The sequence below is a fragment of the Labrus bergylta genome, chromosome 14 (genome assembly GCF_963930695.1).
Source record: "Labrus bergylta chromosome 14, fLabBer1.1, whole genome shotgun sequence".
NCBI lineage: Eukaryota > Metazoa > Chordata > Actinopteri > Labriformes > Labridae > Labrus > Labrus bergylta.
The window spans coordinates 21,486,614-21,510,128 of record NC_089208.1 but is presented as its reverse complement, the minus strand read 5'-3'; the positions used below and the strand labels follow the sequence as shown (position 1 = coordinate 21,510,128).

General features: G+C 45.4%; 3 protein-coding genes and 1 non-coding gene across 4 annotated transcripts; 1 reads left to right on the top strand and 3 right to left on the bottom strand.

The window, feature by feature from the left end:
• Nucleotides 1-2,633: 2,633 nt before the first annotated feature.
• On the bottom strand, nt 2,634-5,280 carry LOC110006193 (early growth response protein 1-like). Its single transcript, XM_020661383.3, has 2 exons — nt 4,467-5,280; nt 2,634-4,086 (listed from the first exon to the last, which is right to left on the bottom strand). The coding sequence occupies exons 1-2, from the start codon at nt 4,678-4,680 to the stop codon at nt 3,059-3,061; spliced, it is 1,242 nt and encodes a 413-aa protein (XP_020517039.1). The 5' UTR covers nt 4,681-5,280; the 3' UTR covers nt 2,634-3,058.
• Nucleotides 5,281-8,075: 2,795 nt separating this feature from the next.
• On the bottom strand, nt 8,076-8,148 carry trnaa-agc (transfer RNA alanine (anticodon AGC)). The gene has a single exon. It is a non-coding gene; the product is annotated as a tRNA-Ala (tRNA).
• A 2,972-nt stretch (nt 8,149-11,120) lies between these two features.
• Nucleotides 11,121-12,278, top strand: LOC109983604 (heat shock protein beta-11). Its single transcript, XM_020633393.3, has one exon. It carries the CDS (start codon nt 11,199-11,201, stop codon nt 11,844-11,846), a length of 648 nt encoding a protein of 215 aa, XP_020489049.1. The 5' UTR covers nt 11,121-11,198; the 3' UTR covers nt 11,847-12,278.
• A 1,636-nt stretch (nt 12,279-13,914) lies between these two features.
• Nucleotides 13,915-23,145, bottom strand: fam53c (family with sequence similarity 53 member C). The gene is made up of 4 exons (XM_020633344.3): nt 23,070-23,145; nt 21,444-21,501; nt 19,528-20,537; nt 13,915-19,162 (listed from the first exon to the last, which is right to left on the bottom strand). The coding sequence occupies exons 2-4, from the start codon at nt 21,448-21,450 to the stop codon at nt 18,866-18,868; spliced, it is 1,314 nt and encodes a 437-aa protein (XP_020489000.1). The 5' UTR covers nt 21,451-21,501; nt 23,070-23,145; the 3' UTR covers nt 13,915-18,865.
• Between the last annotated feature and the right edge of the window lie 370 nt (nt 23,146-23,515).

The following is a 23,515-nucleotide window of genomic DNA, read 5'->3' as shown; positions in this document are numbered from 1 at the left end:
TCACTGCTTATTTCAAAGAGTTTGAAAACATGTTTTGAACCAGGGAATAAAAATGGCGGACCTGCGCAAAAGCTTTGTTCTAGGCTGGGGGTGGAGTCCATGGGTGGAGATATCAGGGGAGGGGGAGGGATCCCACCAGAATCCCACTGTGACATCACAAGGAGAGCACATTTAAAATGGGGCATTTTTCTCTGTGTTGTAAGACTTATGCAGACCACAAACAAAGGACTGGATGGGTTTATTTCACATTTTATGGGTCAGTAGACACTCAGGTTACCCAAATATATGTTCACAAACACTGTAGAAGTGGATTCTTAACCACACGCTTAACAGAGGAAACTCATCTTTCATGTCAACTTTAAGAGTTGTCCGATTCAATCCAATCAACTTGAACATTTTCTGTCTCATGCTGAGCGAAGATGTTCTTCACATTAAAGGTTTTGAGTTGTCGAGTGTTTTGGCTCTCTCTTCTGGTGTGTGTCAGGGCCCCTTAAACAGATTGTTTAAGATCAGTGTGACCACGTGATCCTGTGATCATTTTAATAAACAGCTGTTTTACCGAGGGAAATGAACGTTATCAGGCTCTTTACGGCGGGAAAAATTAACGAAGAGTTCATCACTTCATTTACGTCCGTTTCACTACACCTGACACACAAATATTCAACTTTGTATCCAATTAAAACTACGAGTCATGAGGGATCAGGGTGCAATACTAGTTGGGACAGAGATCCCCATACAGCATGAGCCACTGACAGGGACCCCCATACAGCATGAGCCACTGACAGGGACCCCCATACAGCATGAACCTCTGACTTACTACTTGTAGGCCTACATGAAGCTTCACCGCAGCTCTGCCTGCGAATCAGAATTTAATAAGCTGAAACACGGCCGAATATTTAGTTCTGCTCGTGATCGTACTGAGAACGGCCGGTGGTGAATAATAAGCCAATGGGCTGATCATTTAGTTGGATAAAGCTACAATTTGCAAACTGAAAGCTGCTAAAACAATCATATATATTTTCCCCGACTGTTCTGTTAGTACGTTCAGTATACGAATCACTGACTGACTGAGCGGGAGAGAGAAACTCAGAGCTCCCGTTCAGTACATTCAGTGAACGACTGACTGACTGACATTTACGCGACACCTAAATGTTAAAAAAGGATTTGCTACTTCCTCAATTTTCGAGACATGAGAGGGAGATGGAGGGGCGGGCTTGAGCGACTCTTGCGGTCCAGAGAGAGAGACACGAGACAGGAGAGCGCAACTGAAGTTGAGAAATTAACGACTCTTTTCAGTAAGTGATTCAGTTCAGTTCGTTCACCCAGATGATTCGTTCTTTTTGAATGAATCGTCACGAACAACACATCACTACTGCTTTATGAGAAAAAGTTTAAAGTTAGTGATGAGAGCAAAGTCTGCTTTAAAATAAAAGATTATCAAACACTGACAGAGTTTGACCACCAGAGGGAGCCACTGTTCTCCTCATCTCAGGCTGCAGGTAATCTGTGACACACACGCACACACACTCCAGTCTAACCTGCCATCCCTGAACGACTAGTTGTTACATCACACACACACACACACACACACACACACACACACACACACACACACACACACACACACACACACACACACACACACAGTCTGGGCGTCCCGCCAGTTAAGGGCCCGGCACTAGGAGCAGGAAGTTCCTTGTTTGGGCGTCAGGATGTCCGATGCAGCGACAGGAAACACCATATTTGGCTAAAGTTGAAATATGCTTTCCTTCAGGGAGCCAAGTCTGATCCTATTGGCTGTTTAATACACACACACACACACACACACACACACACACAGATATACACACACTGGATTTACTGCTGAAAAAAATACCAGAGTGTGTACTGTGTATTCGCTGACTTTGAACTTAACTTCTCCTCCTTTTTTCTTCCTCTCCAGTTTTAATGTTTGTTCGAAATGTTTACTTCAGTCGGCATGCATGCTGTGCTCTCATTGATTGTTGCTGTAATATTGTTTTTATTGATAGCTGTTTGTCAACATGTCTGCACCTGACGACCTTATATCAGATCCTTTATGATTGACGTGATGTATTCTATCTGAACTAACGTCTTTTTTTTCTTTGGACTCTAAATAACTTAAAGTTCAAAACGTGTCTGAATGTGTCCAGTACAGATCTTCATCCTGCAGCAGGTAAATGGACTTGAGCTTGTATGGCTCTTTTCTAGTCTTCTGACTACTTAAAGCACTTTTACACTGCAGGTTACAAATATTACATACTAGATCACCACACATTTACACACTGATGGTAGAGGCTGCTGTGTAAAGAGTCCATTAGCAGTAACTAATACCATTCATACACATTTACACACTGCTGACAAAGCAGCAGGAGCAATTTGGGGTTGCCCACAGACACATCAGACATGTGGCTGCAGGAGCTGGCGATTGAACCGCCAACCTTCTGGCTGAGAGACAACCGACTATCCAAGTGACTCACAGCCGCCCCAGACTGTATTGTGGGACTGTTTACCTTGCAGGATGAAGATCTGTGCTGGATACTCAAGAGAGATAAAAAGGTGTGTCAGTGTAAATCTCATGAATGCAGTTTGAGTTTGAAATAAAAGCTCGATCAGGATGTTGACTTTTTATTCTTTAAGCTTTAAAGAAACAAACGTTCAGTGGAAGTCAAACACTGAGCTGCATGTAAACATACAAACATCTGAAACCTACGCAGTAGGTAGAATACTGTACACATTCATGAGTGAACGTTATACTACTTGTACACGCTGTGTTTACAAAAGTTATTTACACTCGTTCATAAATGAAACCAGGCCGGCTTGAATCAGCAGGTTATGAGGTTTGGTCCTGAGAGTCTTTCTCACATCGTCAGAGGAACTACGGAGGCTGAGGAGGCTCAAACAAGCCAATCAACACGAGCTGCTCCTCACCTCTGTTGACCTTTGACCTGAAGTTTGTGTTCAGTGAGTTTAGTCAGGGGTCAAAGGTCACAGGTGACTTCCTGTCCGTCAGCAGGTGTTGGGGCTGTGAGGGAGGAGCTCAGACTGAGGGGAGGAGGGGCGGGTCAGCAGGGGAGGAGGAGCTATGAGCGGGGGAGGAGTATGAGGAGCACGGGGAGGTGTAGGGGAGGGAGGCAGAGGGGGAGCAGGTCTTGCGCTCTCGTTGTCTCTGGTGGATCTTGGCGTGTCTTTTGCGTTCGTCGCTGCGAGCAAACTTGCGTCCGCACTCCCCACATGAGAACGGCTTCTCGCCCGTGTGAGTGCGGATGTGCGTGGTCAGATGGTCGCTGCGACTAAAGCTGCGCATGCAGATGCGACACTGGAACGGTTTCTGACCAGTGTGCACGCGCACATGTCGGGTCAGCTCGTCGGAGCGGGAGAAGCGACGGTCACAGCCGTCAGCCGGGCAGGCGTATGGACGCTCATGTGGCGGAGTCTTGCACTGCCGGCCTGCAGGTGACTTCCTGCTCCTGCTGGTCTTAGCGATCTGGTCCTGTGGGGTGTGGCTTTGGGTCTGGATCTGGGAGGAGAAGGCCTTTATGGTGGAGAGCGGCGTGAGGGGAGGCGGATTCTGTATCAGGACAGGTTTCTGGTCAACAGCTAGCTCGCTGTCCTGCAGCGCCTGAGGCAGAAGGTAATCCGGGAGCATTGGTACCACCACAGGCGAGGGAAGGCCGAGCCTGGAGGAGGAGGAGTGGTAGGCGGGAGGGGGGCCCTGTGGCTGGAAAGATGGGAGGGCCGTCTGGGAGTCAGCAGGAGGGAGGTGGGAGGAACCGGCAGCGGTGGTGTAGGTCGGTGTTGAAGAGATGATAGAGGTGACATCACTGCCGCAGCTGAAGCTCTGCTGGGACAGTGACGATGATGATGAAGATGAAGAGAGGCAGCAGGCTGCAGCAGGAGGAGATGCCATGCTGACCAATCCTGTGACCAGGCTGAGGAGAGGCTCTGTCCACAGGCCGCCGCAGGAGGTCGAAGGCTCGAAGGAGAAGCGCCCGCTGTAGGCCAGATGGGGGAGGCGGGGGGTGAGAGGGGGGAGAGACTGCAGGTCGGACAGGTCTGATAGAGAGTCTGAGGGAGAGAGGGAGCGAGAGACAGGTGAGTGACAGGTAACAGCAGACAGAAGTGTGCTGTGATCTGATTGGCTGTAAGGAGTCAGCTGACTGACCTCTCATGTTATTAACAGAGCAACATGTGTAAACTAGAAACATCTCATTAAGATTAACGGTTTGACTGGATGACTTTAAATATTCATCAAATGTCTAAAAATACCTTTAAACACTTTTAATGAGTTTAACAGCTGATCAGAGTCATCTTATGATCCAACTTATTTCATTATTAAAGTTTATTTCTCCATATTTAAATTTTTCTAACTGCAGGTGAACCTTTTAAAGGTGTTTACATTTATACTTATATATATTATATATAACCCCACTCCTCGCGCTTCTCACCTGCGTACTCCCCGGAATCCCCGGTCAGCAGCCCGGCTCCCTCTGCAGCGGAGGCGGCCAGCAGCGAGCCTCCCGCCGCGGCGTTCTGCAGCAGCATGCGCAGCTCCTCCAGCTTGGAGAAACCGTCCAGCGGGGAGAGGGGCTGCGGGAGACCGGCCAGGGGGTCCGAGATCTGCAGAGCGGAGAGGAACAGCTCCGCTTTGGTCGCTGCCATCTCCCTGCAAGAGGAGGAGGAGGACGAGGAAGCTGGAGAGCTGAGCCGCTTCGGAAGCTCGTGAGCACCGCTCTGATCCTGCGCCGGGAGCGGGTTGTGCTTCGCCGCTACACCCCGTGGAGAGGCACTCCGGCCGGGCTGAAGCTGCTGCTGAGGCAGCTGGTGCTCCAAGGCTGGAGGGTCCGCGGGTCCGGGTCCTGGTACGGGTCCCGGGTTTGGAGGATTCAGTAAGTTTGTGATGATGTCATCACAGAAAAGTAAACATAAACATTTGTTTCCGGTCAGTGTTCTGAGAGCTCGCGTTGACACCTTGAACTTCAGTCCTGTCAGGATCCTTCAATGAGGATTCCCGGCTTTATAAAGACTCCTGCGTGACGTAAATTTCCATATATGGCAGGGAGGAAGCCCATATTTGGGGGGTAGGCGCGTAGCTCCGGTTGACTCGGTTCTCCGGTGCAACTCGCTCCCTTTGTTACTCTGAATCTGGACCCTAAAGGATCCGATAGAGTTCAGTTCTCGGTCCGGCTCGGTGCTCACTGCTGTCGGCCGGACCGGAGCCGTTAACGGCGCTCAGCCAAGCGCCATGGCCGGAAGCCCCCGCGACACGTCACGGCGCAGAGCTGTTTTTTTGGCCTCTACGTCACATGGAGCGCTTCCAGCCGCGTCATCACTTCCTCAGACCTTATATGGGTGTCTTCCTGTCGGACGGATCTGAGAGCTGCAGGTTGAACAGTCACAGTGTCTGAAGTCAAAGTAGGACTCAGCTTTTTCAGGCGGGAAGTCATTCAGTACAGTATATGACTTAAACCTGCGCATGTCATGTTTCAGAGATCTCACAGAGAGCAGCTCAGCGACACTATGACTGAATAGAAAACACAACAAGAAGTCAAGGACAGTACAGAATCACAGTCAACAGTCTAAACTAAGAGTTAGTGCTGCTGCTTTTAAAAGCATGCAGTTTTATTTAATCTTGGTTGGTTTCTCAGCCTCTCACTGAACAAAGCAAAAAGTCAGAACAGTGTCGTTCAAATCTCTTCTGAGATTATAGACATTAAAAGGTGAGATTTGAACTCTTTTAGGACTTTCACACCTGCAGAAAACAACAGAAAATCTACAATTCTACAATTCACTTAGCAGACGCTTTTATCCAAAGCGACGTACATCAGAGAGTAAGTACAACACAAGCAAGGATCTAGAAAAAAGGGAACAATGTCAGTAAGAGCAAACAATCAGCTTTGAGTCTGATTGGACACACAGGTGCTGACAGGAAGTGACCAGAGGCAAAGCACAACATTGACGGCAGTTCTTGAGAGCTCTAATCAATATAGAAACCATCTTAGAAGTTGTCGTTATCAAACAAAAACCATCATCATTACCATCATCATCATCAATAATATGGAGACCATCATCATTAAGTTAGTAGGTATTCATAAAAGAGCTGGGTCTTTAGCTTTTTCTTAAAGGTGCAGAGGGTCTCTGCAGATCGAATGGAGTTTGGAAGTTAATTCCACCACCGGGGGTGACAGAGGAGAAGAGTCTAGTCAGAGACTTAGGACCCTGTTGTGAAGGTTGGATAAGATGCCTTTCATTGGCAGAGCGTAGTGGGCAGGAGGGAGTGTAGACCTGGATGAGAGAGTTAAAGTAAGACCGTTTTTGTCGCTGTTTTGTAAGCGAGCAGCAGAGTTTTAAATTTGATGCGAGCAGTAACTGGGAGCCAGTGTAAGGAGATGAACAGCGGAATGACATGTGCTCTTTCAGGAAGGTTGAAGACCAGTCGTGCTGCTGCATTTTGTATCATCTGCAGGGGTTTGATAGTGCATGTAGGAAGACCTGCCAGTAGAGAGTTGCAATAATCGATGCACGATCTCCTAACATTTCCGTGCTGAGCGTCATGTGTGAACACAAACAGCTGAATGTTTCTCTCTTCACCCGGAGTTTCTCCTCCAGCCTCCTCGTATTTATTCTGCAGAAAGTCAGAGTGAGCTGATGTGAGAACGCAGCAGGATATAATCAGGAGAATTCACCTGGATCGAGTGGGAGGGGGTGGTGATGTTTATTCCCTGTGATCGCTGCACGACCATAGACTGTCTGCACGCCACCTCTACCATCTCTGTGCTCTAATGAACCTGCTGCATTATGTTTCCTGTTCTCCAGTATGTTCTTCTCCACTCTTTAGTTCAGATTGTGATTCTGTTCAACTACACATAGCATTGATAGACAGACACATATTTTCATTATAGAGTCGTATAGAGGACTCTACTGCTTTGTACGCATCATCTTTTAATGTCAAGTCTTTCCTCAGGAGGACCCCCCCTACTGACTGACAGGGTTAGTCTCTGCTGTGAGGTTCATGTGTGAACAACCAGATCAGGAGAATATCCGGAGCAGTCCTCCTAAAAGGAGCGCCTGCGTGAAAACGGCTCTTTGTTAGCAGCAGATCCTCAGGAGGGCTGCAGGTATATCTGAGCTTCTTCTGGTCATGTGCTCTGAAGTCAGTTTTCTCTGTTGCCATGACGCCGTCGTTATGACCACCATCATTCAACACATCGAACAGACGATAATCATTTGACTTATAAAAAATAAGAACAGCTCGAAGCGCGGCCTCGCAATAATACAAAACTTCCAGTCAAAGACCCGTGTCCCTTTGAGATGATGTCATTATTAGAACTTAACTCTGACATCACTTTGAAAACACTTGAGTATTTTCACTGTAACCTCTTTACAGTGACATCATGAAACCTTCAGGCTCTTACCCTTACTGTGTCATTTCTAAATAGATCAGATGGAATAGAAGATGATTACTCGTGTGTATTTTCATCACAAAATTTTGCATATAAAAAACACAATAAATATAAATATCCCAGTTAAAGCATGTCAAATGATTCCATTAAAGCCTGTAAAGGGTTAACGACATGTCGACTCAGTCCAGTAAATATCTCCTCTGAAGTTTCACTAAGAACTTTAAGATTTACTGCCATTTCTGATATCCTGTGTGGCAGCCTTCTGCCCCCTGGTGGATGATCTGTGCACTGCATATGTCTGATTAAAGACGATATAGAGGTCTCAAAATGTGCAAAAAATAAACATTCAAATATTTTAGATATCCATGTTTACCGGAGCCCGTGAAATCAGAGCTCTAAACTCTTGTAAACCTGTCTGGGAGTTTCAACTCTCCAAATAAAACCCTTTCTTAAAACAATCAGACATGTTTCTCTCAAAGGATCGATCCAGAGACTCAAACAGATAGCGGACGAACTTAACTGAATATTTGGGTCTTAACATGCAAACCATGGGGAGATTCAGACGCCCCCGACGTGCCGGTGAATGTTTAACGATGATTGATATTAGCCGTGTTTTCCCGGATCAAGGCAACATCGGGTTGGAAAAGGAGTGCCTGGAGGATGCGGGCATCGATCCCGCTACCTCTCGCATGCTAAGCGAGCGCTCTACCATTTGAGCTAATCCCCCGATGACAACTCCTATCTACCGCTGTCACTATTTCTAGTCAGCACATTCAGAGGAGTCACGATGATTACTGGAAATGGCTAGCCGACCTGTTTCCTGTCTTTCCAGCGGACGACGTCTGATTGGGTGAACAGGGACCAGAACTGATGTGATTGGCCGGAATCTAAAGGGCGGGAGGTGCGAGATGATTCACTGTAAAATCAAAAATAGAAACGCTCTCCGTGGGTCGATTAGAAACAGCTGTTTAACTTTAATCGGTTAAAACTGTACAACCGGAGGCTGACACTTCACTGTGACTCGCTACTGACTTCATTTATCATCAGTCTGACACATTAAAGGTGTAATATGTCGAATTTGTACACTAAAAAGTCTTAATTAATTAAAAATGGACTAAACATGATATATTTCTTGTTGAGTACTTACATTACCTCAAATATTTCCAACAGTTATTAAAGCCAGAGAAATCCTTCAATTTATAGTTGTAACCATGCACTGTTAATATGAATGTTTGAAGCCTGAGTGACGTCACCCGTCTGTTCCTGCAGGGGGCGCTGGAGTCCCATTGATGGCGGTCTCCATGCTGGAAATGCTGTCTCAGTCTAACGTTCAGTCAACCTAACGACAGGCTGAGAGCTGGAGCTGAGGCGGGTTTTAAACCTCCTGACAAACCGTTACACCGTGCCCGCCTGTCAATCAGGTCATGCCTTATTGTGAATAACTCTTATCCTTCATCAAATCAAAACTGATGAGTCATCAAAACATTCACCCCCCCCCCCCGTACAGTGTGTGTCGATCGAGACATGAGCTAATCAGACCTATTTGGTTTTTTGAACCAGGCTGTAAACATGTTAATCTCTGCTGTAAAAAGACACTTTTTTGAATGGGTGTCTATGTGACTTCCTGTGCTTCTGCAGCCAGCCTCTAGTGGACACTGGAGGAACTGCAGGATTTTACACTTCATCATCGGCTTCATATTTCAACACCGGAGGTAGCTGCTTGGACACTATTACAGCTAATGTTTTGCATCTTACATTTGAAACAAAAGTATCTAGCATTATTTAGGCTATAAAACTGAGGCAGGATCCTTATTTTCACTTCGGCAACTTTATATTTTCACTATATTTGAATATGGATTTTTCAGAGAAATAAATTGTTTGATGTTAAATGTCTTTCTTGACGTAGACTAGGCTACTAATCTTAAGCTACTGATTACTGTGAATTCGCTCTGTGGGAGGAGCCCTACAGTACCCTTCAGTACATTTGGTGAGGTTTGGTACGGTAAACCCTGAACTTGCTTGCATTTCTGAAGCTGGAGCTGAGGCGGGTTATCAACCTGATAAGTAAACCCAGAGTTTCAGAGAGCGCATCCACATAAAAGGGGCGGAGTTAGCGTCATATAGTCTATCACAATCATCACTGCATCTGTTGTCAGCAGATCGTCATATCTAACAAACTCTGAAGAAACTATATTTATAATCTAAAGACGTTTAAGACAAACAGGCTCCCAGAGACTAAAGTTACACAGTTGCAGGAACAAATGCAGGAAGGACAACTGGCAGAAATAAGAAACATCAAAGTATATTAATGTCTAAACTACTACTTCCCATCATTAGTTCATGTTAGAACTGATGATAAAACTATTCAGGAGATTGAACATTATTAGTACAGGAAAATACAAAGGTCTTTTAACTAGTCACCTGCATTATCTTTGTTTTGAACAAGCAGCTGCAGGAGGATGTTTAAAGGTTCTATATGTAACTTTTTACATGAATAAATTTTATCGCCCATTAATAAGCGAACGGTTAACTGATGTGAAAAAGTACACACACACTCCTGCTCTCAGCCAGTGCCTGCCGAGACTGTCGTTTGTAGGATGGAGAATGAATACAGACACACAGACTCCTTCACAGACTTTCACGTGTATGACCACTTACCTCCTCTGTTAACATTATGCCGGTAAATATCCAGTGTTTCACGACCGATGATGATGCTAGTTTGTGTACGTATGAGCACATATGACGAGCACACGAGGGAGAGCTAGCACAGCTTACTGTTGCGGTTCACCTAACAGCCTCCAGTGTCACTACAAACACAGTATTTCTGAAAGTTACATATAGCCCCTTTAACGTTATTTTGAAACAAAGGTCCTCGAAAGACAAACATCTGCCCGAGTATCACCGGATAATTCAACACCAGATAACCAACGTCTCCTTAAAGGTAACCCAGCATTTATACCAAAAAGAAACTTATCACATGTCACACATTTTACGATCCAGTCATGTCGAGGACGTGGAATACAAAGATGTGTAAGAATGTTTTTGTGTATTAAGGACGGACGCCTTCTGCCCGCCAATCCCAAGGACACAAAACACGATGCTTCCACGTATCCGTGACGTCTCCTCCAAATTCATCCGTAAGCTGTTTCTGATCCCAATCATGACAGTAAGAGGAGCAGCTGATATCATAACATCTTTCAGATTGCTGGAAAGGAAAGTGTCAAAAATAAAATATGACATCATCAAACTTTTAATGACCGGAGAGCGAACAGGTCTGATAGAGGAAAGACAACTTACATTAAGTTTATTACTTAAGTAAAGAAATAAAAGCACTCTTTGTGTGTGTGTGTGTGTGTGTGTGTGTGTGTGTGTATGTGTGTGTGTGTGTGTGTGTATGTGTGCGTTCACCTGCTTTATAAAGACCATGACAGAGCGTGCAGCAGAAATAGGACAAAGCTGAGACATATCGGCATGTGGCAGCCGGCTGCAGGAATACCAACCGGGCTGCTTTTAGACTGTGAGCACACACACACACACACACACACACACACACACACACACACACACACACACACACACACACACACACACACACACACACACACACACACACACACACACACACACACACACACACACACACACAGGAATGCTGCTGGAAGTTTCCGGCTGGCTTGTGTGGGTATATAAGCAGCTGAGAGACGCTCATCAGACAAACAGACCCCAGACTGAAGCTGCTGATTTTAAAGCTAAACCTCTTCCACCGCCACCATCAGGATGTTGTGCCCCCGAGTCTTCCAGCCCTCCCCGATGGCCATGACGCCCTTCCTGGACCTGCACTGGCCGGTCCGCAGCCTGTGGCCCGAGACCCGGCCACTGTTCTTCCAGCTGGAGCAGGAGATGATCCGTCAAATGCAGGAGATGAGGCAGAGCATGGAGTACATGGAGCGTCTGCACCAGAAGATCTTTGAGGAGATTGACTCCTCCTCCTCCTCTGCAGGGTTTTTTAAGCCCATCGCCTTCCAGGAGCTGGGGAGGGATGGGGGCAACTTTGCCCTCAGTCTGGACACGCAGGAGTTCTCCCCAGAGGAGCTGTCAGTCAAACAGGTGGGCAGGAAGCTGAGGGTGAGCGGACGCACAGAGAAGAAGAAAGAGGACAAGAAGGGCTCATACTCGTACAGGTGTCAGGAGTTCAGGCAGGAGTTCGACCTGCCCGACGGCGTCGACCCGGAGGCTGTCACCTGCTCGCTGGTGGGGGGACGTCTGCAGATTCTGGGACTGCAGGAAAAACCAGTGCATGATGGGAAGGAGAGGGTCATCCCAATCAACATCACCTCGACCCCCGCAATCACTTCGTCCAGCAGCGTAGCTGAGGAGAGCAGCACCTCCTCCTCCTCCGCAGAGAGCTGTCCTGCTAAAAACTGAAACCACACAGAGTGAACCATCGTTTCTTCCCCCCCCCCATCTTTGTATTTTCAGTGTGCATTTCTAAATGTGAAGGACGGAGGGGACATGAAGCTCGTATTATTAACTGGCACTTTAATTTTAACTCTTTAATAAGGTCACCTGTGATATTTGACAAGTCATAATGAAGTTAGATTTGTTTCAGACTTCCTGTTTGTCATGTTTAAAGAGACAGGACGATAAAAATGATCAATCTCCTTCTTGATAGAAGTGTAAATATTCCACACTGTGTTGAAATGATAATTATCAAACAGAGTGAACCATCATATGTATATTCCTATCTTTGTAGCTCCAGCATTGTGTATCTGATGAGCCGGGGAACAGGACGCTGATATTCTTTACTCGCCCTTTGATTTAAAAAATGAATCTTTTTAATAAACTCGTGTGAAGTTTCACGACTTGTTAATTTTGGTCAAACTTGTTGGTTTCCTCTCCGGCACGTGATGAATGATGACTGTGCATATTATGGGGGTGCCAGTGGCCTAGAGATCAGTGCGTGCCCCATGTAGGGACCGGGAGGCTCTCTCTCTCTCTGCTGTCCTGTCTCTACAGTAGAGGCTTTAAAAGACCAAAAATAAACATTACAATATAAAAATATAAACATTATATTTAAATGTAAAAATGATCTACATTTATTTTGGTGTAAAAAGTTAATAATCATCTACTGTGCATTATCAAATCTGTGTTCAAATGTCCTCCAGAGACCAAGAAAAGTAAACATTTTGAGGATAAATGAAGTCTAACAGATCAAAAAAAAGTCTCCTATATTACTGGTTGTAAGTCTACACGCACAATGGGATTAACGTGCGTCTGTTTCCCGATGTGGTGGTGAGTAGGGCTGGGCGATTTGACCTCAAATCAACATCACGATTAATTGAACATTTGACCTCGATTATGATGAATGAACGATTATTTAGTAACTTTTTGCCCTCATAGTTCACTGACGAGGTCTCTACTGTAAACATGCTCCACTATTAAAGCTGGGATGTTTTCTAATGACAGAGTTCATATCTGATGAACTATTCTGAGGTTATTAATTGAATATTTCAAACTGAAATCAAAGCTTGATATGAAAGCGACACATTTTAGTTCTGAAGTAGAAATGAACTTCTCTAAAACAGTAGAAAACAAATAACTTGCATTTCTTGCAAACAATTTTTCTGCAGTGTTTACATTTGACTTCTTTTTGTTCGGTGTCTTCTTCCACAAAATGTGTCCAAACGACGGACGTTACTTCCATGTCGCGGATTGGACGTGCCGTCACGTGAATGCCCTGAAAATAACCGAATAATCGACACAAGCGAGATTACGGCGGTTAGAAGTTCTGAATGTTGGATTCGATAAATTGCCCCTAGAGGTGAATAAAAAGAAGAATCGCTAACCTCTCTACACAATGTGGCAGGATAGTTAGCAGCCATTTTGAAAAGACAGAACTCCTGTTGTGATTCCCGACCAATGAGAGCTCGTTGGGAAGTCGTCTATACAGCACAACAGGTTTCAGATATCTTAAAAGGTTTTAGAAATATCCTTTGGAGATTCATAATCATAATAAGACACGTTTCATTAGTTTCTTTTGGGCTTGTAGCTGTCCACGATTAAAATCCAGTCTTGGTTGTTTTGTAGGCGTTGTAGGGCTACAGCTATCCTCCGCGGCTGCAGAGAGCTTGTTAGTGGGGTTTATTTTACACTCATTTAATTCTCACTGCCAGGGGGCAAAATTGTAGGATTCAAAAAACACTTACTGTCAATTATGTCTCCTAAAAGCATGCGCGGTGAAATGAATCTGGGGTTTGTTGCATTTTAAATCAGAAGTGGGGTAATAACAACAACAGTAAGGTAGTAACGAGTTATTTTTTGCGTCAGTAACTGTAATATTATTACTGGAATTTCATTAGTAATGTGTTACTGCCCAACGCTGCCCACAGAGGACCTGCTGGGTAAAAATAAGGACGGTTATTCTCGTTTTCTAAATTCACCTAAACTTGAAATGGTAGAAAGAGACAGACGACAATAAACCACAGGACACCAGTTCTCTACTTTCTTTGTAAAATAATTCTCAATAAACTTAATTTATTCACAAACTGCTTTTCAAATTGCCATGTTGTCATTGTTCTTTTTTTTTTAATCACATACAATAAAAAACATTTCTAAAAGACAAGAGATGTCCGAGTCTCTCCGCTAACTTTGTACACGTCAGCTCCTCCTTCGTCCTCGAGCTTCTTTTTATTATTTTAAGCACGCTGCGTTCATGGCCGACACTTCGTCACGCTCAGACATCAGATTAGAAATATTAAGAAAAAACAGCAGAAAATGATAAACAGAGGGACTAAAAATTTAACAGCTACAGTACACATTTCCTTTTCTTCTCTGTTAAGTTTTTGTCTTTTCCTTTTTTTATCTTTTAACGTTTTGATTTACAGAATAATAGAATATGTTCAGTTAAGGCTTATGTTGAGTGTAATGAAGCGAACAAACCGAACGAACCAGGAGAGATGGGGGAGGGGCTTGAGTGTGTGTGTGTGTGTGTGACACAGGGACACTACCTGGGACTGGACATTAGTTACAGGGACAGCATATGTGTGTATGTTACAGAGGCAAGGTTTGTGTGTGTGCTGCAGGATGATGTGTTGGTTTATGTGGTTTATGGGGACACTACCTGTGATCATGTGTGTGTAAAGGCCCTGACACACCCAGGAGACCATCGGCCGTCGATGAGCAGTCGTCGCCCTAGTTTTTGCGGCTTGTCGAGCTCCGTCGCTACCCGTCAGCCCCACTTGGCCTTTTTTTGACCGATTCCACATGTTGAATCGGCGTGAGCCGGCGTGGTTGGGGGTAGGAATCTCTCTGATTGGCGGTTCAGCTAAGCAAAACAGGAGAGCCAGTGCACGAGAAGAAATACGGAAGCGCCTCTTCTATTCTTGTTTAATAAAAGACCAAGGGCTGACAACACCAGCGCCATTTTCAACTTTTTAACAGACAATATTCTCCATTAGAAGTTCCTATATTACAAGTGATGAGCAACAGCGGTGAGAGAATTGTCTTCTGGTATCACAAAAACAGTTTATTTATCTGCGTTCCTCCTCGTTCCAGACTACCGCCCCCTGCTGGCATGGAGAGGTATTTCCTGTCATGCAGGAGCAGAACATACGTGGTGGTTGGCGGTCGGCTGAAGTCTTTACGGTGTGTCAAGACAAAAGGCATCGTGCGCAGACGCCACAGGCGGCCTTCAGCGCTGCTAATTCTTTGCCGTCTGCTTGGTGTGTCAGGGTCCAAGTGTTTATTTGGTTTACGGGGACATGATCTGTAAATGTGTGAGCCGGGGGCAGAGTGTGTGTGTGTGTGTGTGTGTGTGTGTGTGTGTTACGGGGACTGTGTATGAAACTGTGTGAAATGGGGACTGTGTATGAAACTGTTTGAGCAATAAGGTTGTCAATGTTTTCAATATATTTTGATACCACGTTTTCAAATTGTACAATTTCTGTTATTGTAATGATCAAGAGAATTTAAAGTACCACTTACTTTTCTTAAACTACTTCTCTTCAATAACACCGGGGCGTAGGAGAGCGGTAAACTCTGCACTCTCTAAGCTGCACAAAAACATCTGCAACATTTCTTTACAGAACTTTACCGGCAACTTGAGACCAATTAATTCCTCTCCTACAGACGCACCGGTCTATGAAATAGATATTTCAAAGTGTATGTTCGTCTTGATACCATCTGTAATTAAAATAAGAGATTATATCGTTTAGTGTAGCGATGCTGCATTCACACAAAATCAGAATGGGAAGAACACGTCTAACATGGATTTTGGGAATTTACCAAGAGTGGTTTAACAAAGATAAATCACTGCAACTGTGTTCAACCAAAATCTGAGAATTTAACAGTAAAGTATCCTAAATCTGGAATGATTATCCATCACCGCTAATGTTCAGTAACCTTCAGTTTTTTGGCCAGACACTTGAATTTGCATGGTGCATTCAGGGACAGTTCGACATCTGAGATCTAACAGTGTTCTGCTGAAGTGAATTGACTCTTCCTAAATAATGATCCAGTTTACTTGATGATTGTCTTGTAGTTTTGAGTTCCTAGAGAGCTTCTTAAGTGCCTTTCGATGTCTGACTGTCAACTCTCACACATTAAAGTGCCCTTAAATGCATCACTAGTGATAAGTAGCTCTGACACGTGGGTTTATTTAACATATTATTACATGAGAGGAAAATAATATAAACATTATATTAATAAAAATGATGGGTAAGAAAATGGTTGCCTAGAGGGAAGGAAATCAACCTGAAACCTGAAAGAGGATCTGAAATTATCAGAGGGAAGTGAAGACAGTCTAAACACAACATGTCAAATATGAAGACCGAGCCATGTGGCCCTGAATGCAGCAGTGACGCTCAGTGAAAGTGTGAAATGCTTCAATGTGCGGATTATGTTCTCTGTGTGTGTTTACAGCGATTTATTAAACCACCAAAGGAACAAGAACAACATCATGATAACCCGTTGGCATTCACTCCTGGCGGCTCAAGATACAATCTAGATTCAAATTTGATTTCTGTGAGCGCATGAAGACGTATGGTTGTCATGGCACCAGAATTTAAAACTTTGATATGATTCTAGTAAAACTCAACCGATATAGATTTTAGTTTTACACCACAGGAACACAGTAGAAGTCCTGATCACCAAATATTTGGTAATTTCTTGTTTTTAGTGATCGTAAATTGCGCGTAAAAAACTCGCGCATACTGAACAGTATCGGTAACATTTCCGGACAAAGATGTTGCTGATGTATTTGTTTAATTTAAACTGTATGCAGTATGTTTGCCTGCTTTAGATTCCTTCCTCTCCTACACGATTGAAACAGATGCTCTGATTCTATCGATCATTAAAACAAACTGCAGAAGATTTATCGTTTTAGAGCACGTGGTATCGAAAAGTGTTTGTAGCAATGAAGAGACATCAACGTCCCTCACTTTAATAAATTAAATTAACTTAAATGTCAGAGGTCAATCATATGTCTCAAGGTGTGTCATCTTCTTCTGTGGTGGTTAATAATTGCAGAAGTTTCTCATTCTCTCACACACACACACACACACACACACACACACACACACAGGTGAGTGAATGAGCAGGAATGTGGGACCACTCAGGTGAATGACAGCATCAGTGGCTACCCGCCCTCAGTGAAGTCTGACAGAACAACGCCACTTAGCAGCAGCGAACCTGAACGCATCACCATGTTGAGGTCACGTCTCTGTGACATGTTCAAACACACACACACGTTTGTGCACCAGACTCTGAACAGATCAGTGTTATAAAGATAAATATCTTTTAATACATTTAGTCAAAAAGGTCAAATAAAGATTTATATCTGAGATGCTGTCAGAGATTTATTTCATAATCAAAACAGTAAATGAATCAGAACGCTCCTTATTGAATGTTAACGATATAATCAGTTTACGTGATTTAAAAAGATAAATATCGAATTGTTTCTTTTTCACTGTTTTTGAGTTAAACTAAAAATCATAGCGACGGTTTAAATAATTTATAAAGAACGAACAACGCACACCTTGACTTAAGTGAGGCCAAAAGAGTCAGAGCACCCCCTGCTGAGTGTCTGCAGTGGAGCTCATAAGCTTCGCCTACTCAATGTTAACAGATGGGACACTAGTCAAACTATAAAATCTAAAAACAGGTCAGATAAATGTTCCTCAAACATGGTTTTTGGTCTTTCTCGTTAGTTCTTATCACGCTGAGAAGTTTAGTTTTAATCATTTATTTGATGAAAAAAGGAGCGGGAAAGAGCGTCATGATTGACAGCTTGGTTGACCAATGAGGCTCCTGCGTTGCTGTTCGGAACGGATTATCAAAGTAGAGAAAGAAAGGCGAGAGGAAACGTAACAAACACGACCGAAGAGTCGTTGAACTTTCCATAACCGCGAGGAAGAATCTGCTCTGGACTGAAGCCACCTGAGCGACCTTTGACCTTTAACAGGAAGTTCAAGGTGTTTTTTAGTTAACAGAAGGGGCTGGGCATCAAGCTGCAGGGCATCAAGCCAGCTGCTCAGCTAGCAGCCAAAATTACCTTTTTTGTGATACGATTAAGACTGTAGAACTGTAAGGACCATACATGATCCAATGTCGGTTGAATGTGAAGCTTGGAGTTTTTTGAGTGGCTGTTTGTCGAGCAGCAGCTCAGCTTGCAGCCCCCAAAGCTTCAACAAGCGTCAGAGAAACGACTTGAAACATGCAGCTGTGATCAGGTCTGTTTGTTTTTAGAGATGTCTCCTACTGATGGTGATAACACTTTTAGGACGGAGGACATTTAAACGCTGTCGTACTGCTGCTCCACTTATAAGTAAATAATAACGAGTCCACTCAGGTTCTGACGACTAGGATTTTAAATCTTCTTCTACGAGCCTCAACATGATAAATACAGCTGCGTTTATTAGAATCATTTCATACAAGCTTGGAAGAGACCCAGCACGTCACATCAGAGGTCTGGTGTGTGTGTGTGTGTGTAGAGGTGATGTTTCAGGTTGGTGCTGTGGTGCAGCGCTTGTCTCATCAGACTCAGAGTGTTTCAGACTTAGCAGCTGTGAGTGAACACACCTGGAGGTCGAGAAGCACCTGCACGGTCCGAGTCCGAGTCACGGAGCGATCTCAGGTAGCAGTGACCCGACGTGTTGGGTCGGGCGGGACTCGCAATGTGCAGGTTCCTCTGATCTCAGGTGAGCTGAAGTTCTCTCACAGCGTCGAGTTGTCGTCGCCGGCAGTCACATCATCACCGTCGTTGTCAATCAGCCTCGTTACCAGCTCGTCCAATGAGAGAAGGTGTTGTTCCTGAGAGCCTTGCTGATTGGGGGCAAGGAGGTGCAGAGTGTCGAGATGGTCCGGAAAGAGGAAGGGGGCGGGATCATTTCAAAATAAAACTAGATTATCAAACTGAAACAGAGGACAGCCTTCCATTTACAAATGTGTCAATTTTCTTCAATTAAGTTCAGGTCCAGTTCTGTACAATCCCTCTCAAACACGGCCTGCTGCGCCGCCTCACGCTCCTCCGCCTCCTCCTCGCCGTCGTCCTCATCATCCTCGTCCTCGCGGCACTCCTCGTCGCTCTCGCTAAGCGGCCCGATGCTGGACCTGCCCAGGCACTCGGCCGGCGAGCAGGAGCCCCGGAAGTCTGCCATGAAGGACTCCATGCCCATGCACATGTCACCGCCGCAGGCCAGCCTGCCGCCGCCGCGCTCCAGACACTGAGGGTCGATGCTGCGCGTCTGCAGGAAGTTAAGTTATAAAAACACAGACAGTCACTGAGCGTGTGGAGACTGACACAAGAAAAAACATTTAAACAAGAATCAAATCAGTTCTAAGTTACAAACAGAGTCTACTTTTAACAGAGCTGTCTTTTTTTTTTTTTTTTTAATTCTAGTTTTTTTGATTCTAGTAAATATGTAACGATATTGACAGCTGTTGGTTACCACGACAACAAAAATAGAAGTCCTCTGCAACCAATTTTGTGTAATGTATAGTTTTTAAAGAACACAAAGTTACAAAGTGTCCCCTTCTCTGTTATTTTTTAAGGAGTAACCCTTTGCAGCTAATAAATAATAAACTAATAAAAGCGCGGTATTTCTCATACCTGGGACATCTTGGTGAAGTCGAGGACGGGCCTGGCGCAGGGTCTGTCGGGGTCTCGGCGTCTCTTCAGACCCGGCTTGAGCAGCAGCAGGTCGCAGGGCTGCGAATGGCAGCGTGGCAGCTGCGGTGGCAGACTGCGGCGCAGAGACGATGGCGTGCTGCAGGCGGAGGATGGGGAGGCGGGCACAGGAACCCCCCTAGCCACTCCGGCCATGGTGGCGCAGCCCGGAGGAGGCGGGGCCACAGCATGACTCGGCACAGGATGAGGGGGGAGGAAGGTGGAGGCCGTTGAGTCTCTGATGAGCACAGGGGAGAGGGAGAAACGCCTCTGAGGAGGGGGAGGCGGGTGGAGGGGGGAGGGAGAGGAGGAGCAGGAGGACGGGGACGGGAAGAAGCAGCAGCAGGCTCCTCCTCCCGCCGCTGCCTCACTGGGGTCCCAGGGGAAGCTCCAGGGCAGCGGTGAGTCTGGAGACAGCGCCAGGCTGAAGAAGGTGGGGCTTGACGAAGAGTGCAGCGACGAGTTAAGAGATGAGCTGGGAGCTCGGAGAGGACAGGCTCCTCCCCCTGCCACGCCAGCCCCTATGCCCCCTCCTCCTGCCCCCACCCCTCCACCTGTGACTCCTCCCCCAGCCCCCCCATGGCACTGCTGGCGGCTGACAGGAGTCCAGACACGTGACGCGCTAGGCCTCCAGGTGTAGCGGCAGCGCGACAGGTCCTCTGGCACCGACAGCGAGCGGCAGTGACGCTTTGGGGGCGGGGGAGGAGGGGGAGGGGGACCGGGGCCAGGAGGGGCCACGGGGGCTCCGGGTAGAGACAGCTCGGACGCCGAGGTGCTGGGGGCCAGGGTCCGGTGCTGCTGAGGCTGAGAGGGGCCGTCCAGGGGGTCGCCCCCCTCCTGCAGGTGAGCATCTGGGGGCACCAGGGGGAGGGGGCCGGGGGGGAAACTAGAGCTCAGTAACCCCCCCTGCAGGCCAGACTTAGAGGGAGGGCAGAGCTGCCAGTAGCTGCTCTCTGAGGACACACACACACACTTTTTTTAATCATTGGCCCTTTCCGAATAGCCACAGTTCAGAAGGCAGTGCGTACTATTCAGTATGGAGTTTCAGTATACTGAACTTTCGTTGGTCATTCAGTATGCTTTTTTTGGGTCCACCTCAGTATACTATACTATCAATTTTTAATCTAGAGTTAAAGTCCTGACTGAAATCGCTACTTTTAATTAACAACAGAAAATATAACAAATATCTGCATTATTATAAAACCGTTCTCCCTCTATTTAAATAATGATTTCACTATTTAAATGCATCTTTATTGGTTTATTTTATATTCTGTATATTACTGTCTTTCATTTCTACTTTCCTTTATGTACTGTATGTTATTTAGTTATTTAATCTGTCTTTTACTTGATTTACATTGTGATAGTTTTTTTGTTTACCTGACTGTATATGCGCATTACTCTTCTTCATTACTACTCTTCTAAACAAAACAAACAAACAAACAAAAAAAACAACGGGTGGATGCGGCCGGTTCGGGTAACGTAAATTACGTCACTTCCTTACTGAATGAATCAGATGAAGTAGGAACAAATATCTGCCTACTGAATAGTAGGTACTAAACAGTATACAGCACGGATAGTAGGTACTGCCTACTGACAGACTGAGTAGGTACTTGGCAATTCGGATGCACCCGCTGTGAATGTTTGTAGGCAGTTCATCAATTTTGTCTTTTTTTCACTTCAGAGTTGAATTCTGCGAGATGTAGGCCCCTGTGTTGATCAGTAAAGCTTACATGAAGTATCTTCTCACATACTCACAGAGCGTCTTCTCTGCTAACCTTCCTATGTCTAAGGGTGGGATTGCTTCAATGTTTCCTTTGATTTCAGATTTATTTATTATGAATTAAAAGTTAAACTCTCACCAGGCATCAAGCCATCAGGGGGCCAGCACTCTGCGAGGGTTTTCGGGTCCAGCAGGGACTGAAAGACAAAGAACATAGTGTCAACATGATTTCTTATTCTAACAATGACTCAGTGAATATTTCTGCAGTACAGACGAGGGGAAATCTAAACCGCCCATCTTCATAGAGTTTCACAATCAGTCGTCTTCTGATTCGCCAATGAACCCTGAAGTATTAACAAATGACGATACTGTCTTTTTACAGCTTACAAACTGGAGCACAGCTCATCAGGACAGCGTTTGTGCTGCCTGCATTAACGCCAAGGCGTTGGACAGCGTTCGCGTTAGAGCTGGGACTCTTCGGGTGTTTCACGATTCAATTTCGATTCTTGGGGTAATGATTCGATTGAGAATCTATTTTCGATCCAGAACGATTCATGGATTCAAAGTCTATTGTTGAATTAATACTTCAGGATCCCCTCCAGTCGTCTGTGAGACGGGCTGAATTTCTTGCTGCTCTATTTGTTTCTGCTGAGTTAAAAAGCTAGCCTTAGCACTTAGCAATTAGTGACTGATTAGCCTAAAAAAAAATAATAATTTGAAGTTATGAATCGATTTAAAATCTCAGAAGATAAGAATCTCGATTTTTACATTAAATGTTTTTTTTCTTTAGTTTGTGCCGCCCTCTTATGTGTCGAGGCGTTTAGCCTCTTTTATCGCCTTCCTCCCTTTAAGAATTTCACTTCCTGTTATCTTTTGGATCTTCAGGGTTTGAGATTTCGCAGAACTTTAAGGAGAAATTTTAATTTTAAAAACAAAAACTGTCAAAGAAGAGACATACTTTTCCTCTGATGAAGACGATTTGAATGTCAGGATTTTCCGATGAACGATGGATCGTATAGAGTACTGAAGCCTTGAAGAACTACAGATCTTCAGCCATATTTTTAATCCAAAGAGAGAGAGCGGTCTGAATTTTACAGATATGTAAAAACTTTTCTATACCAAAATGATTTAACCCCTTATGAAGCAGGACGCAGTCTGAGATCCCCTGGCAGAGCCTTACTGGCTATTCCACAGTGTTTTAGTGTCTCAAGCCCCCAGACTCTGGAACAGTCTGCCAGAGGAGATCAGACCAGCAGATTATTGTCTGTTGTGAAGCACTCTATTTGTACAGCACATTTCTATACAAGTAACAAAGTATGATTATTGTTTGTTCAATGTAGACCGTGTGCAGGAGTTGACCTGTCTGGTACCATGACAACGCAAGAGGGTAAATTATATTAAATCAAATTAAAACTTAAAATGTGACTTTAATTTTCTTTTATCACTAAAAAATGTGTGAAGTGAGCGCCGACCTGAGGAGAGTAAAAAATGAGTTAGGTTGATTTTCTGTGAGTGGCAGAGAGAAGGTGAGTCTGCAGGTGAGGATGCAGGTGAGGATGCAGGTGAGGATGCAGGTGAGGATGCAGGTGAGGATGCAGGTGAGGATGCAGGTGAGGATGCAGGTGAGTCTGCAGGTGAGTCTGCAGGTGAGTCTGCAGGTGAGTCTGCAGGTGAGGATGCAGGTGAGGCTGTAGGTGAGTCTGCAGGTGAGAATGCAGGTGAGGCTGTAGGTGAGGATGCAGGTAAGGGTGAAGGCAAGTCTTACCAGGTAACAGTCCCCCGGCTGAGCAGGGTCGCCTTCCAGAGTCTGCTTCCTCAGGCTCTCCACCAGCAGCGTGACCGTAACATGGTGGCAGGTGACGAGGGGGGAGATGGGCGAGGGAGGAGGGGAGGAGACAGGGAGAGGAGGAGAGGGAGGAGGGCTGGCGAACGGGGAGGAGGGGGGGAGAGAAAGAGGAGGAAGAGGAGGAGGAAGGAGGGGAGAGCTACACCCGTTTTTGTATCCGTCTGTTTGGTCAGTCTCAGAAACAAAGGGGGAGGGGCCAATGGCTGAGACGACTCCTCCTCACCACCTCAGGGCCTGGTAGCCCCGCCCACTCTCACAAGGACATCATCACACAGACGTTGCCCCCGGCAACACACCTGAAGAGGAAGGAGAGTGAGTGTTATATTGTAAATTAGTCTGAATCTTCAGGTCAAACAGCCAATAGG